This window comes from Diadema setosum, chromosome 3, assembly GCF_964275005.1.
Source record: "Diadema setosum chromosome 3, eeDiaSeto1, whole genome shotgun sequence".
Lineage (NCBI taxonomy): Eukaryota > Metazoa > Echinodermata > Echinoidea > Diadematoida > Diadematidae > Diadema > Diadema setosum.
The window spans coordinates 22,708,225-22,726,128 of record NC_092687.1 but is presented as its reverse complement, the minus strand read 5'-3'; the positions used below and the strand labels follow the sequence as shown (position 1 = coordinate 22,726,128).

Genomic DNA, 17,904 nt, shown 5'->3' with positions numbered 1-17,904 from the left:
TTTTATCTTTGCAAATTCTATTTCTTCTTATGCGTAATTCATAACTAGTAGTCTCTCAGACCCAGACCTTCTATTAACATTCCTTTTCACCATTGTTCTACAACTAGAACCTTTAAGGAAACGATGAACTCCATCAATCCTAAGAAACCCTGGACAACAAAGCTGAGCAGTGCAGGTCTCGTCTACCTCCACTTTGGAGAGGAGGTCATTCGTCTGACCCTTGACCTCCAGCCAGATGACCCCAACCTTCCCATCATCTATGACAAAGTCTATGAGAACTTCATGGAGGAGGTTGATGCCATCGACAATGGTGTGGATCAAACAGAGGAGAAGCCAAAGTAAGCATTGTTCAAGCTGGCACAATCTAGGTTACCCTTCACATTGTTTTTCAGCCTGTTTCATAGCATAATATTTTAAACACTCCATGAATTTGCGTAGCCCCATGCAATTAGCAGTTTGACATACAAGAGAGAGAAAAGGAAGGAGAGAGGGCACATAATTGAAACATTGGAAATAATGCATGACATGAATTTGGACAAGTGTCATAATGTTACTTTAATGGTAAACCCTGGACAATGCTTTGTTCAGCAAGACTTCAACTCAAAATGGAAGTTGTTTCAATGAAAGAAGTGACCTGAAATAGAGACTTATACAGACATGATATTCATTAGACTTAAATCTGACTTCAGATATTCTTTTTTCTCAAGTCTATACACATTTTGCTTTTTCCATGTATCAAAATCACCTGAAAATTTTGATTTCTGATTTTTTTCAACAAACCTCAATACAATGTATCATCCCTTCTTATAGTTCAGAGCATATCTGTGTGATTGTGGGTCCATCATATGAAATTACAACTAGAAATAATGTACCTATGATGCATCGTGCATGGAACATCTCAATTGCAGTAGTGCACAGAGACCATAGAATAGATCTTTATTAGGTAAGGGCCTCGACTTTCTCTTTCACGTAATGTGTGATAGCACAATGTTGTTGATGTACAGTAAGCACATCTGTATGAAATGTTATGGCTGATCAAAAATCATTATCTTTTCTACATGATTGTGAAGTTGATGCTAGTATAGGCAGAGGAGAACAGAGCTACCTGAAGATCAGATGTTTGTATGCTGTGTTCAAATAATGTAGATATTGCTGCCTCTGAGTCATTGTGAAGATGGCCAATACATTTCATAACCCATCCATTGGACTTTGCCTCTCAATCCAGGTATCTGATTACAACCAATCTCAGTGCTAGAGTGAGTCACTTGAATCCAAACTGGAATGATGAAACTCAAGACTTTGAGGTAATTCACATTTACCAACTCATACTTGCCTGGTTATGACATATTGTATCTTTTATCGTTGATAAATACACCATAGCTGGAAATTGCCTATGTATGTTCACTGAGCTGGAGTTAACCAGATGCCTTAGCATCCAGTGACATAGTGAGCTATTTTTAAAACCAACATACGTCATATGAAGTACTAAGGTCCTATTACTCAAACCACCATGAGTCTCCAGGGGATTTGCATTTTACGTAAGAAAAATATTCATGATAGAAGAAATGTTGAGACAGGTAAAGCCTCTTTTAGATATAACTTGATATGGTTTAATTTTGACCTTGAAGGCTGCATATGAATTGAACAAATAGACTTTGTGTTAGCAGATGAAAAGATTTGTCGTTTTGCTTTGCTTTGGTTTTTAATATTCCCAGCAAGGTAAAGTTCTTGATTAAATTGTCACTTGACATTCAACCAAATGTTGTTTCTCCTCAGACTGGCTTCAAGCAAGCTGTGGAGATGACAGGAAAAGAGTTCCTTGATCGTGTGAATTTTTACGGCAAGGTGTGGCTGCCTGCTAGGAGTGTGGTGGAAGCTGCCTTGAAAGACAGATTTGATGTGAGTCAACCAGCAAGGTGCTACAAACTTACCTGCCCTCGTACCCAGGGCGATTCTTCGTATTGCATAGAACTGTAAAAACTCAAAACAGCAGCAGCACTATCAAATTTTCATAACAATCTTATTTTAGCCTGTTAAACACTAATTACAAGCCTGGAGAGTCTAATTTGGAGTTTGTATATCTGTTTTTACCATATTAACAATTGTACAGTGGACTCCCGTTATAACGAAGTCCTCGGGACCGGCAGTTTTCTTTCGTTATATCAGAATTTCGTTATAACCGAACAAATAAACAATAGAAATACATAGAGTGGATGACATTGCAGCCCAAATTTTTACTTCGTTATAACCGGAATTTCGTTATAACCGTGTTCGTTATAACGGGAGTGCACTGTACATCATAAAACTTCCAAAGGTGAATTCTTATATGTTTTATTGTTGTTGTTGGTTTTTTTTGGGGGGGGTTGTGCATTTCTTTCAGGGTTTGAAGACACATTTTCCCATAATCAAATGTTAATAGCGTAATGAAAAGTGTGAATTCCAACTGTGGTGTCCCACAGAGATGCCAGTACCTTTTCAGTGAAACCAAGCACTGAAGATAAGTCAGTTTGTACCAGTATTTAGAACATTTTGTACTTCACATGATTTTTTATTTATTTTTCTTTTTTTTATATTTGTTTCTTGTTTGTGGGGTTTGATTTGCCTTTATCCTGACTTATAGATGATTCAGGCTATGCATCATATTTAGGTGGATGTTAGTTTTGTCGGCACTAGTTTGTTTCATTCTGTGTCTTTTCCCAACTCTGTGCTAGAAGTTGTGAAGGCAAAGGCAAAGGGAAATAACATTTGTGGGCTGGTTAGGGCTGAGCCAAGGCACCGGCCTTTAGTGTGTACTGTATTGCCCTGTTGAATTATTGAATGGATTCTTTATGATAACAAGATAGGGCAGATTCAAAATTCAAGATTCCCAGGATGCTATTAAAGCAAATCAGGGCAACTTCATGACAGATTTTATAACAGTCATTAACACTTCAAAATTCAATCCAGATAGTGGCAATATTCTTGACCACTCAGGCCAGAATAGTTGAATATGTTAGGACTCATGAGGAAGTAACAAAATTTGGGACAAAGGAGCTTCCAGGTCTGTACTCTCTGATAAGATGGCATTCTAGTTGATATTCGGTGGAATGAAGGATGTGTTCTTTGAAGTGGATAATGTTGAATGATTGTTGTAGGTGGATGCCTGTGGGGAGATCATTGCCTTCCCCCAGGGTGGCTGTCCATGGAAGGAGCACCTGTTTCAGCTGGAGAGAGAGATGGAGCTAGAGCTGCCCATTAAGTACGTCCTCTATCCTGACAACAGTGGGGCGTGGCGGATCCAATGTGTTCCCATCAACAAGCACTCCTTCGACAACAGGTATTATACTGGCTGTAGTGTTGTAGAAATCGAAGTTTCTGCAATAAATCATAGCTGAAGTCTCCAAAAGACAAAATTGCTCTGTGTTTTAACAATACTGTTGTATATTTTTGGAGAAATTTTGAGTTCCATCATACAGTATGTTTTGATTCCAAATGATGAGTATATCTTTCTACATCCACCAAGTTGCTTTCCCTCAAACCTTTTGAGGGAGAATACTTTCATTATGTTTACTTCTTGTCATTGCAGGCAGATGTCTAACACTGCTGATTGGGTGGGTTCAAACTTTAACACATGCATGTGTGTACATTGTTAAACCTCATACACATTTTCTTGCATAAAATTCATTACAGATTGAGTGCTTGCTATGTACTTGATAAGAAAATCATATCAGCAGAAAAAATATATATATTTCAATTACATTCTCTTGTTATATTTGAAAGAAATTCTTGTAGAACTGATAATGATGCAAAAGCTGATAGAAATGTGCCTGCCATAACAAGATGAAAACTTGATCATTACACACTATGGTGAAAGGTCAGTGGTTTAGGTCAAAAGTCACCATACTTTTGCCCCCAAACAGTGTCATTTTCAGTCATTACATCAACTGGGAATGCTGAGTGTTAATATGTGATAAGAAAGATAGAAATATATGAATAATTAGTTGCCTGAAATAATAGAGATGATAGGCTAAGGTCATAGGTCATCAATTTAGCTAAAATCTGGTCATTTATTCCACTTATCATAAGTCCAGTTATTTTTTTTTCCTTAATGATATGGATATAAATGAGTTGGGAAATGTTTTCTATGTGCACAGAGGGTTGAAGGTCAATTTTTGGTTTGTGGTCAAGATCAATTGATTCATTTAAGATGTATATAAAGGACCAGCTGTTCATATGGCTGGAAAAAAAAAGAAGTGATTGGGTGAGAAGCAGAGGCATTACCATTCTAGTCAATTTAGTACATACAGTGTAGTTGCAGAGCTCTGAGGTATTTATTAAACAGAACTACACCCAGATCTTTCTTCTCATTTGAACCAAATTCAGTTTACTAGTGTAAACCAAGTTGCAAACTTTTTTTTTCTTTTTTTCTTTTTTGGTAAAAGAGAGAGAAAGTACAACTCTGAGTGTTTACTTTCACCACCCAGGTTGTCCCTCCCTGAGAAGTGGCGAGGTGTGCGTGATGAATCCCTGAGTGAAGCCTCGGGCATCTACGGCTGCATCTTTGTCCATGCATCGGGATTCATTGGTGGGAACAAGTCTAAAGAGGGCGCCCTCCAGATGGCGAGGAAATCACTTCAAATAGGCCAGGAGATGGACTGACGATGCCAGTGAACTGTGGACAGTAGATATAGCGCTATGTAATGCTGCTGATGTGCTTTGTGCTTCGCCCGGTGCTAGGGCCAGGGGATGACTGCTCTCGCCATTCCTGCCCACCCTGAGTTGCCTTAACAATTGCACACAGACACACACACAGATTAGATAATACACACACAAGCACATGCTGATACACAGGGGTGCACAGTCTAGGTCAGTGAACTCCAAGATGTGTTCGTGGAGATGAGTCATTCCATGCCTCTGGTGCCATATATGTATGCATGATATTTTTAGGTTGTCCATCTATCTATTCATCAGTCTGTCCTTTATTTCGTTATCCTGATTCAAGACCAAACACTCAATGGATTTTCAAAGTATTTATCTGGCCAAGGAATGCTACATGAGATGTATGGATCTATCGGCATGTTGACATGTGTGGACTTTTACCTCTACCTGTTAACATAATAGATTAATCTTACAGATGATGTGTATGATATAATACCCAGGGAATAATTTTCCTGGTATTGCATAGCAATTTGCTATGCATTTTGGTATGACTGCTATACAAAATGAAATTTGCATGACATTTTCATTACATAGACTTGTATACTATTTTGTTGAAAATGTATGTCCATCGACAAAAATTGCTATTCAATTTCTTTACTTTACTGGTCAGACATGACCAGTAAAAGAAATACAATGTAATAATATTGCCAAGGCCAGTTGGGAAAACAAAAGGAAAAGGGCCAGTATATTGTAGGTTTGGACCAGTAAAAAAGGAGAAAAAATGGATTGCTACTGGTCTGATACCAACAGGTCAGACCAGTAAAAAAACAAAAACAAAAAACAAAAAACAAAAAAAAAATGGTTTAGCCTGAAATATCTGTTGCCTAGCTAAGATTCTTATGAAGAAAACAAACAAGTAACTGGAGGCATTTACAGAATTAATTGAGGATATAAATTCCCAGTGCAACTTTTGTGTTTGGTGTTTTTAATGATACAAGTATGTTCAATTCTAAGTGCTGCTGCTCCATCATCTGGTCTAGCAAATAGATGATGGTAAAAAATAAGCTGCATACACGCACATGTAGCATGTGTCGCTTTGCTATAGTAATTTGCATGAATACGTGTTGGTTGCGACTGATTGCTTGCAGGAACCAGCAATGTATTGCCCTGTTGCATTGAGTGATGTATCATTATGGAGCTTTTACCCTGCAAAAGATTGCACAAATTTTGCTTTTTGTGGGGTCACTAGGAACCTGGAAATGAAGAATATTTGTAGTGGTAAAAATGCATGTATTAGTGGTGTAACTAGACTTGTATGCATCTGTAAGTACAACATACATGTATTATGTCAAAAGCCCTACCCCCCCCCCCCCCCTCTCAAAAAAAAAAAGGTCCATGCCGGGCAGTACCCTTAATAGCTTGAAGCTCCTCTGCTGTAAATCCTCCCCACATAAAATATTGTGAAAAAAAGGAGAACATATGGAAATACATGATAAAATGTGCAATGCTCCAGTGTAAAAATACAGTACATTATCCAAAGAAGGAAGCTGTTGCAGTTTTGTGCATCTAATTACAGACAACAACAAAAAAGTCACTGCAAAGAGTAGTGATTAAAAAGTTTTACATGTAGACAGTCCTTTATTCATTCATTGTTAAAGAGACAATAAACTAAAGAGAAAAGTTGGACTTGTAACCTTGATTTTCCAATTCTATACATAGGATATTTATTTTCTTTTTTTCAGGATATTCTGTGAATTTAAAGGTGATATCCTTTTCTTGTCTTTTTTTTTGTCTCAATTCTACCAATTTAGCTCTTTCCAGGCATCAAATCACCTGATATTTTAATTCCATTAAAAGAAATATGAAATGTTTTTGTATTTTTTTTTCTCTGTGAATACATGTACATCTTCTTGAAATGGTGAATACAGAGACATACAAAAGAATATAAAAAAATGTCCATACAATGTCATCATCACACCTATTTGTCTTACGTGTGTCTCTTTATTGTCTCAGGACAGAACATTGTCTGCTGTACATTGGTTTGTATCATGAATTGATTATTCAACAAAGAAAACATGAATCAAGCACATGTTATTGGAAGCGATTTGCCTTTTGTGATATGAAGCACATTTCTTTTGTTTTTTGTTTTTTGTTTTTGTTTTTTTTGTCAGTGGCACTTGGAAATTTTTGTTTTAATAGTGTTCGTCGAAACCAAATTTTTCATCATAGACTCTTGTGGTAATAAATTTTGGACCTAAATTTTGTGACTTTTTAGAGGTGCGAGTTTTCTTCAATTTGTCTCCTACAAACGAAATTTGTAAGATTGCAACTGCTGATCTTCAATTTTAAACTTTTTTTTACTCTTTTTTTTTCTCAAAATTTCTCCCCAAAAAAAATTGTTACAAAATAGAGAGATTAGCTTTTTCTTGTCCAATTAGGTAGTGAGAGATAATTACCGCAAAATTGCTTCTCGAAATGAGGTTCATGAATAGTGCAAAGTAATGGAGGAATTGTTGAATCATTGGCATCACTCAACAAAAGCATTCATAAACTGGAATGCATGACAAAAACACATACAAGTGTACATGTATTACATTTACATCGAGAATTGGATGCGCAAAACCTATGACAATTCACAACAAATTAGAATTAAGTCAGTTTGAATACTAGTGCATTGACTTTTTATGATGTACAATGTATACTGTGTGATATCGAAAAATGGTACACTGTATTTAAAAAAAAAAAAAAGGTTAACAACCACCTGCTATCAATGATTGATCAAATTTTGATATTTGATTGATTGATTGAACTTGGAAACACGGTCATTCGGTGAGGTGCTATTCACAGGCAATCTTGGGGGGGCCTACGGGGAGTCAGCGCCTCGATTTTACAGATGAACGGCATGACTTCCAGGCAGTAGACGTCATTCCACCCCTGGCGGCCGTCATCGCCGACATTACGGCGCCAGATTTGAACACAGTCCTCGACCTGCTCACCGTAGTAGCTGTTGTTGGGCTCACCAGGCAGCCAGTTCCCGTAGTCGTACGCCGAGCCGTCGGTGTAGTTCCATGGGCCGTCAGCTTCCTTCTGGTGCAGACCGATCCAGAAACCTTGCAGAGGCCGCCGGTTGACGCGATCATGCTGATTGGCAAATTGATAGAGGAGAAGATAATTAGTGAACAAAAGATTCGCTTTATATCAATGTACGGTATTTGTATTTCCAACTTGATTCTTCATTTCTAATTTTAAAGGAGACTTCCGAATGATATTCAGACTTTTATTCAAACATCTGTTGTCCATGCATGGGTACAGAGTTTCAGGATTTATAGTGACTGAGATGAAGAATAAGAAACGTTTTGAAAACATAACAAATCACAATGAACAAGGATGATGACATGAGAGATTCACCATAAGAACTGCACGAGTTGGGGCTCAACGAAGCAGAACAAAAGAAGAAACCATGCATAAACTCTACACACGTGACCTTGGCAAGCGGTATCGTAGTGGAATTAAGCCCTACTACATTGCTACATTTCTGAAATATGTAAGCCTCGCTTCTATGTCATCACCCTTGTTCAGTATAATTTGCTTCGTTTCTTCTTTGTTATACCCCCGCCAAACGAAGTTTGAATGGGGTATATAGGAATCAGCGGACGGTCGGGCGGTCGGGCGGTCGGGCGGTCGGTCCGTTGCAAATCTTGCGTCGCTAACTACTTCCTCAGTTTTCAACCGATTCCCATAAAACTTGGCACAGATGTGTGCCTTGGGTTGTAGATGTGCAAGACATATTTTTTGACAGTACCCAAAAGTACGTTGCCATGGTAATGGCATATTATGGGCAAAAATGGGTGCAAATCTTGCGTCGCGAACTCCTCCCACAGTTTTTGATCAATTTTTATGAAATTAGGTACAGATGTTCATCTGAATATGTTAATGTGCAAGACACATATTTCCGCAGTGGCAAAAAGTGCGTTGCCATGGTAACGGCATGTTATTGGTAAAATATAGGGCAAAATGCTTCATGGCAAAACTGCTTCATCAGTGTTCTTCCAATTCTCATGGAATTCATATTGAATGTTTGTCTTAGGATATAGGTCAGCATGACACATTTCTTGACAGTGACAAAAAGTATGTTGCCATGGTAACAGCTCACATATTATGAGCCAAAATGATGGAAAATTTTGTGTTGCAAACTATTTCCTCAGTTTTTGCCCAATTTCCATGAAACTTGGTACAGATGTGTGCCTTTGGTTGTAGATGTGCAAGACGCATTTTTCGACAGTACCCGAAAGTACGTTGCCATGGTAACGGCATATTAATGGCAGAAGTTCAAGGAAAGATCTTGCGGATTTAACTACTTCCTCAGTTTTTTGACCAAAGCTTATGAAATGTTATTTTGTCCAAAGCTTATGAAATGTTGTTTGGCGGGGGTATAACCAGTCGCTGTAGCGACATTTCTAGTTTCTTCAAGTATTGGTTTCTCTGCTCAAAGACCACAATAAATTACACAAATGTATACATGGAGCTGTCGGTTTATGTTGGCCACATGAGGTGAAGTTATGAATATCGTCTGGACTTCCCCTCATCTTGACTGTTAATTCTATTCATTTCGTCAGAGAAATGCAGCGTTTTCAGACTTCTCAAATAAATACAACTGTACATGCATAGGATTAATATGAATATAGGGTATAGGGTTATATGGTGTGCCGTGGAGGCGTACATACATGGACCGGGGGCCCAGAAGATTTATTCAGCCGAAGAGGGTCACAAGGTTTGATGGTTTCATCATACTAATATGTGGCCTAGGGTCAATAAAATGAATTACTGGCAAGTCGCATCCTGTACCGTAAGCCTAGGGGCCACAAGAAAGTGCCCCAAAATGCATTTATTCAGCCGAAGGGGGTCAAGGACAAAAGTTGGTGGATATTGTCCTTTGAATGTACGTGTACTTGTTATGAAAACAGCAAAGCCAGTAATTTTATCCTGTACGGCGCCCCAGACAGTAACAAATAGTTATGAAAAAATGTGCAAAAACAAAAATTGAAAGAAGGGGCGTGTATGTAATTACATACACTATGTATGTATCCAGCATACTAACAAACGTATATCGTATTACGAACCTTTATTCTTTTTCAGAATAATGAACTGTAACACCACAACGCAACGATCCTATTTTATCATCACACAGCATTTGCTGATGCGTTGTGATAACATCATGTTACGCGATTTATAATGGATTTTGCAGTTACAGGAGGTTTACACACATCTGTTTTCCCTTAAAAGCGTGCTTATCTCTATAGCAGTAAAAAAAAAAAAAAAAAAAAAAAACAAGCAAAACATGAAAACGTGTCATAGTATAAGTGTCGGTGGGTCAAAATTAGGATCGATGGATGATGATACATCAGCGCTTGAATATACAAACAGAACATACTGCTACCCAAACCAGGAGAAATGATTCTTGTAAGTTTTGAAAGTGAACACTTTTTGTTCACTGGACGCTCACTCGTGCAGGAGTGAATATACATGCCAATCTCATCTATGTACAGGAAATAGTTGAAAAGTGTATTAGATAATATACCACAAGTAAATAATTTTTCCACAAAACCTTATGTATACTGTTGGAAAGTCATGTATAGGATCCTATCTTATGGCGGAGATGATATTGCCAGATTGCTGTGTGTATGGTGGAAGATCATTAATTACCTATTAGAAAGTAATATCCTGAAGTACTTGGTTTAGCAGCCATTTAGACATCATACATTTATATGACATTTTTCCAGCACGGTTGTTCTAAAAATGTATACACTCATGTAACATCTTTGGCATGAGATAATAGGCAGTTTGACGCTGTAGCCTATGTTTCAATCTGTATAAGTGGTAACGTACGAATGTTTCTCTGGAAGTACCAGATATTTCTCTTTTAATCATGCTGTTGGTGATCATTATCCATTACCATCAAACACTGTAACAGCTAGGGGCAGTAAAAAATATATACTTGAGGAGTTCAAAAATGTTTCCTTTTTTTTTTTGACTGTCAAACCTTCAGAATGAACCCTATTTTATTTTCAGACTAACAAATCTTCCGACAAAGAACGTCTTTTCAATCTCTGCATTAACGAACCGTCAGAACGCGACTTAATTTGGATAAACTATTTCTATTGTATTATTGAACTTAAAAACGCGTAAAGTGAACGGAATTTGTTTGTTTGAGTAACTGACAGTTGGAATAATGGACCTGATATTATGTTTTTGTCACTTTGCCGGCATACAAACAAACATCATCCGCATTACCGAAGAGAAAACATACGTTACCATCATTTGTAGAACTTTTCACTCACTAGTTGTGAAGAAAAGTTCATGATATTTGTCTTGTGAATTCTCCAAACACGTGATGTTAACATTCTTTGAGGAAGCTGTAAAACATTCAAGGCCACATTTTTATCAAAACTGACGCAATGACATTCCTTGGCCAAAGCTCAACGGTATCATATTCAGGGGCGGATCCAGGGAGGACCGCAACCGGCGCACGCCCCCCCCCCCCTCCCCCTTATTATTATTTTTTTTTGAAAACAAAAGAAATATTAAAAAAAATGGGGGAGGGGTGCGTGCGCTCCCTTTAATTTTGTAAACGCGCCCCCTCTTTACGAAATTCCTGGATCCGCCCCTGATATTCATCAAAGCTATTTAATTGTCTGTACTCTAACCCGCCATATAGCACAATGTTCGCGAGAAACTTTGAGAGCTATTTCATTGATGAAAACAAATAATTTTATTGTCACGGCTACTTTGAAAGATTCGTGGATGCTTTACTAGTATTTGAAATTGCTTGGTAACGTAAGTTGTAAGCGAGGATCTTGAGGTTGTAGTTCAATATTCTCCTGACGCAAAATTCCAGTGTACTTGGTGCGTACAATGTTAGAAAATTATTTCGAAAGTTCATGGCCTCATTTTGAACGAGTAATAAAAGTCATTTGAAGAACTTGAAATTCCAATGTTGTAAAAAAAGTTATTTGAGTCGATAATGGGTTTGGCCCTGATGAATATGCAGGAAGGAAAGAATAGCAAGGGTCGCCAGTGCCGTCACTGATGCAGCAACAACCTGCCATCAATACGCCTAGCATCCCGCAAGCCAGTAGCCCTATGGATGTCTCTTCCATCACTGGGACACTTTGACTCCACAAGTGAATGGCGTATTATAGATGTTATGGTCTGATGCTGTCTCCAACACAACTCTAGTCACGTGCAGCACTATCACTGACCCGACAGCAAAGTCAGAGGGCTTCAACCTCCCTCGGAAACAGCGGCGGCTCACCCCGAACTGCGTCCGAATCCTCCATGCATGGACAGGCCACCGTCTACACAATCATAAGGCCCCCATCTCACTAGGAAGGCGAACATGGCGACCATGGCGATTTGTGACGATCTAACAAATTGTGGCGCGATCGCCGTCCGTCTTCATTTTTGGCCTCCGAGGCGATGGTTATAGGCTACGGTTTCTCTACGCTCAACCTGCGCTGTAGGCGTCAGGGCCGGCGCAGCCGTGGGGGCCGTGGGGGCTCGGGCCCCCACACTTTTTTCAACCCGGAAGTACGTAAGTGGCACTAAAATAGAAATAGATAGAGATCTTGAAGTATGGCGGCGGTAAGGTTATGTGTTTTCTCTGAAGACCTTGTTTTTATATGCCCGGAAATGGGAGGGGAGAGAATGAGCAGAGGACCTTTTTTTTTTTTTTTTTTTTTTTTTTTTTTTTTTTTTCTTCTTGTTTCCCGTTAGCTCATGAAACCCGGAAGGTGGATCCCCACACTTTTGAAAACACTGCGCCGGCCCTGGGCGATAGCGCCACTATGATAATACGACTCTGCCACGTACGTGTTGCCATTTCCAGGCCGACGAGACGCGCTGCTTCTGTGATCGAACCGACTGTGTTGCGATATTCGTACGCTTATCAAGACCTCGCTACAACAGTGATACGATCGGAGCGACCGTGATACGTTTACGCCGGGCTCATGCTACGATCTCAAGCGATCGGGGTATAAAATGGTTTAATGATTGAATTTCTTGAGGCAGATGTCAGTGTCCCACCGACATGGATATGCAGAATATGGTTTTACCCTTACATCTTAGCATTCTAGAACACACCAGTTAGAACATGATGCGAAATTGTCTATTAGTTAAGTCATCCGTTCAATTACAAGGGTAAAATGTGTATATAATACTAAAGAACCGGCTTACGAGGAAAGTATATAAATCGTATCCTAGAATGAGACTATTATTTTTATGAAGATATATTTGAAAAGATTACAACTTAATTTACTTTCATTGACTTAGAATGGTATATGACAAACAATTTAATAAACAGAATAGATTCGTACTGAGTATACCCGTGGAAAATTAATTTTATACGTTTTTCTCCATGAAGTCCACCCTTCTTGGTCTGTGCATCACTTTCTATGGTTGGTCCCTGTTATGCAATACTGTAAAAGTGGTAATTTTCATGGGCGATGGGGCCACTTTCGATGCGCTTGAGTTACGCCTAACGCGTTGCTACCCCGTCAGAGTTACGAATGTGGCGATTTGTATACGCTCTAAACCCACGGCGACCTCGCTACGAAAGTTTTGGACATGTTCAAAACTTCCGTAGCGAGGTCGCCGACCATGGCGATACGGTGGCGAGTACTGGCGACCCTCCGCGCTTCTGAACTGCTCAAGATACGATGGAGAAGATTTAAAGCGATCAAGCCACGATCCGTCACGCTTTGTCGATTTTTGATGATTTGAATTGCACTGATAATGTTAACACTGGCGAAGCACAAAATGCTCTTCGGGAGCGACCACATGAACTAATCAAAAGTAAAATTAATGATTTGATGAATGGTTCAATTCCTCCACTCAGAAAGAGGGGTCTAAAATTTGCCCATTTGAATATTCGTATAGTTTAATTTCTAAATTGATGAACTTAGATTACTTCTGAGACATACATCACTGATGTCATCGGTTTGAATGAGACATTTTGTGATTCGATGATTGATGATTCTGAATTGCATATCGATGATTATATCCTATTACGTAGAGACCGTACAAGACATGGTGGCGGTGTGGCTGTATATATTTCCAAAAGATTCAACTATAAAATAAGAGACGACTTGAATTCATCTACTTTAGAATGCATTTGGTTTGAATTGCATTATCCAAATAAGCCTTCCATCCTTGTAGGGGAATTTTACAGTCCTCCGAATTCTCACGTTGATTTCTTTGACGAATTAGACAGGACTTTGGACTCTGCTCTCTCGGAACATTTGAGTTGTATTATATTAGGTGGTTTCATTTGTAATTATATGCCACACCAACATGATGTGAATGCCGAAAAAGTTATGTTTTATACAAATATGTACGGACTAAGTCAGTTAATTGATACTGCCACAAGAGTTACAAATACTGCTTCTACTTTAATTGAGTTGATATTTGTATCAGATAAAGAACTTTGAATGGGGAATATTTGAGACTAGCATTAGTGATCATTATTTGGTATATGCTATTCGGGACTTCAGTGCAAAGATCCATCAAAAATCTGAATGTGCGGAATTTCGCTCATTCAAAAATCTTAATGAGGAGGAATTTTATAGTGATTTGAGAAGTGCTCCGTGGCAGGTCATAAAAGATATAGACGACGTTGATGATGCGTGGGATATGTGGTTGACTCTTTTCAGTGATGTTATCAACAAGCACATATACCTTTGCGTAAAAAGCGGATAAGAAAACATGCATGTCCATGGATATCTGATGAGATTGTTAAGCTCATGACGGAACGTGATAAAGTTCTCAAAGCTGCTAAAACTAACAATAGTGATGATCTTTGAAATACCTATAAATATCTATAAAAAAAAAGCGAAGTTACTCATCTCATGAGAACAAGGAAAAAAACAGTATAACACTGACCAAATTTTACAAAATCGTAACAACAGTAAGAAAATGTGGAAGAGCTTGAGGGAACTTACGCCTAAATCATCACCCACTTCTCCCAATACCATAAAGGTTGATGATGCAGAAGTATCGGACAACGCAAGTATTGCTGAAGCATTCAACAATTTTTTCATATCTAATGCTACTAAAATTACAAAAAGACCTGCAGAGGAATACTTCTCAAATGATATTAGATGAGGACAAAGGCTTTGTTCCATCTCATTCTCAATTTAATTTAAATATGATAACGAGAGATTTTGTATTGAGACAGATCGAGCTTCTTGGCATAGATAAAGCAACCGGAGAAGATCACATCGGCTGCAAACTTTTAAAGATGACAAAGAATGTTATTGCAGAATCTCTTTGCGATATCATCAACAAATCCCTGTCTATACGGGAGTTGTTCCACGTGAATGGAAAAAGGCTCGGGTAGTACCAATATTTAAAGCATTTATTTCTTCGTTGAATAACTACCGCCCCATCTCAATCTTACCAACAGTGAATAAAATTATCGAAAGGACCGTACATCAACAACACTGAGCGAATTCATGAATGCGAATAATTTACTACACCCTAATCAATCTGGTTTTAGACCATTTCATTCCACATCAACTGCTCTTGCAAAACTTGTGAATCAGTGGTCTTTGAATATAGATAATAATCAAATTTCTGGAGTTGCCTTCATAGATCGTCGGAAGGCATTTGACACTGTAGATCATGACGTACTTTTACATAAATCAAAGTGTATAGGGTGTAGCAAGACGACTGTAGATTGGTTCAAATCCTATTTAAGTGACAGACAGCAAGCGACGCAATTCAAAGGAGCCAAGTCCCACCCTTCTACTATTAAATTGGGTGTACCTCAAGGGTCAATTCTTGGTCCCCGTTTATTTTCAATTTATGTCAACAGTCTACCCGAGTGTACTTTAGAAGGTGTTATAGATATGTATACGCTGACGATACGACCCTCACTGTCAGTGCTAATGACGCAACAGTTTTAGAAGAAAAGATAACTGTTGCACTAAATTAAGTAATGGGGTGGATTAAGAATAATCGGCTCGTCAGTGACAAAACTTCTGTCATGATTATCGGCTCCCGTGCTAATCTCGTGAAAATTGAAAATTTCAGTATTTCATTAGATGGTAGTTGGATTAAAAGAGTTCAGTTCACTAAATGTTTAGGTGTTTTGATAGATGAAGAACTGAAATGGTCTAAACAAATCGAAAATGTATGTAAACGTACCCAAAAAAGTGTCTGCATGATAAAGAGAGCGAAGGCCTTTTTGCCCCAACAATCCCTAAAATTACTTTATAATAGTCTAGTGTTACCACAATTTGATTACTGTTCTGTTGTTTGGTCAAACAGATTTCAATCCCATACAACTAAGCCGGAAAAAAATCAAAAGAGGGCAGCAAGAATAATTTTGGACAAAACATATGACACACCGTCGGCTGATTTATTCCGAAAGTCTTAAATGGATGACACTAGACAAACGTTTTGATTTCAGCCGCGTTATGATGATATATAAATGCGTCCATAACTTAGCACCTTCGGACCTTCAGGTGCACTTAGTTAAGCCTAGTGATGTACATGAACATCATACAAGGCTAATAGACAGTGGAAATCTACGTGTGCCAAGATTTCGCTCTGATTGTCACAAGTGCATCCCAATCGTATCCTGTACTTGAAAGGAACAGGCTAGATCATTCAATTAGATCAGCTTCTTCCATATTTAAGAGATTGTTTCAGCAAAGTTGCTATTTGTAAGTAACACACGAAATTCATTCTGGGCTTTATCATTCCTGTATAATAGCGTTTTAATTGTTATTTCGGCATTCTGGTGAACTCTTGCTGTGGCATGTACTTTTTTTATATTACTTTGTACAATGTACAGTATGCTGGTATGTATCTACACTGTATATGTCATCTTCTGTATATACGTTTTGCTATTTAATGTACATAATTATGTTCATCAATATTATTCAGGGCTCCATGGAAGACCACTATTTATTGGTGAATGGACTATCCTGACAAAAGATTGGAAATAAATAAATAAATAAATAAATAAATAAATAAATAAATAAATGATCGTAGTGGAATCGCCGTCTCGTGAGATGGGGTATAATGGGGGTTCTCGGCTAGCCCCGCGTATGTGACTGTGGCCATTCTGACCAAACCCTGCGTCGGAGACTGTCACCTGCGGAAGTTCTAACAGGCGTGCTTGAAGAACTTGCTCAAGCAAGTGATGCTGCCCTGAACTGGATCCACAGCTTAGATATCAACCTATAAGACTACAACCCCTTACCCAACCCGTTGTATTACATCATACGACAGAAGAAGAGAAAGATTGTATACGAAATTATTTTACTCTGGTAGTGCGCAAAACCCGTAAAAAGTAGGCGAAAGGTCCAAATCCCACTAGTTTCTCTTTTTTTACATGTTTGTTAAGAATTGTAGATCAGCAGTTGCGATCTCTAATTTACAGAGAGAGACATTTTTATAACAATTTCTTATAGCTCATCCCCCTCCCATATCAATATTCTCTTTCTGTCAACATGGTCAATGATTTTTTTTTTGTATAAAAAAAAAATTGTTATCTTATTAATTGAACATTACTTTGCTAATGTGGAGGTATGAAATATCCTTTTCTAAAGGATAAAAAGAAGGAACAAAAAAAGACCAGAAACTCCTGTCTAAGATTCCAGTGCCTTTCCCACTACTCCATATTGTTTTGGCTGGCGTCTCGTACACCTCTTGTATCTGATCATCAATTCTGTCTCTTTATTGTGGAGGAGTATTGCATTAACAATTGCACATTTATATATTTTACTGCAACATGGCAACCATATTTTTTAAAGAGTGATACTTGTAAACTGATCTCTGATCATCTGCATACCTTGTTAACCTATGATCTGTTGAAAAATGAAACAAATTTGATTTTAATTGACTTGATTTGAATTCAGAGACCGAATCTACTTGAGAGTATACTCACTACCCAGTCCGGGGGATCACCCACACTTTAACAAGAGTGGTACAGCTCGTAGGCAAAGCGGTTCTCGCTCTCGCTATGGAGGGAGATGAGGTGGGCCATTCCGTTGATCGTGAAGTGATGTTTACAGCTCGTCTCGGCCTCTGCCCAAGTCACTCTCTTCCCAAAGTAGCGGTAGCAGTTACCGTCGAACAGGTGCCATAAGACCGGGCAAGGGGGACCACAAGCACTGGTCAGGGCTGCCATGGCAACCGTCGCGAAGAGGACGGCCAGCAAACGATTCATCTGAATTAATATAAAAGGTCGAAACATTTCAT

General features: G+C 38.5%; 2 protein-coding genes and 1 pseudogene across 4 annotated transcripts in view; 1 reads left to right on the top strand and 2 right to left on the bottom strand.

The window, feature by feature from the left end:
• Positions 1-6,613, top strand: part of LOC140226560 (MYG1 exonuclease-like) — a 79,610-nt gene extending 72,997 nt beyond the window's left edge. For all 3 annotated transcript variants that reach the window (XM_072307014.1, XM_072307015.1, XM_072307013.1), the window contains exons 4-8: positions 108-338; positions 1,226-1,304; positions 1,777-1,899; positions 3,135-3,316; positions 4,464-6,613. In XM_072307014.1, coding sequence (XP_072163115.1) covers positions 108-338; positions 1,226-1,304; positions 1,777-1,899; positions 3,135-3,316; positions 4,464-4,638 — 790 coding nt within the window. In that variant the 3' untranslated portion in view covers positions 4,639-6,613. The remainder of the gene's footprint in view (positions 1-107; positions 339-1,225; positions 1,305-1,776; positions 1,900-3,134; positions 3,317-4,463) is intronic.
• Positions 6,614-7,364: 751 nt separating this feature from the next.
• On the bottom strand, positions 7,365-17,872 carry LOC140246693 (C-type lectin domain family 19 member A-like; annotated as a pseudogene).
• The window catches only part of LOC140226275 (C-type lectin domain family 19 member A-like), an 8,045-nt gene continuing 7,954 nt past the window's right edge, over positions 17,814-17,904 (bottom strand). The window contains exon 4 of the mRNA XM_072306773.1: positions 17,814-17,872. The gene's annotated coding sequence lies outside the window, so the exon portion shown is untranslated. The remainder of the gene's footprint in view (positions 17,873-17,904) is intronic.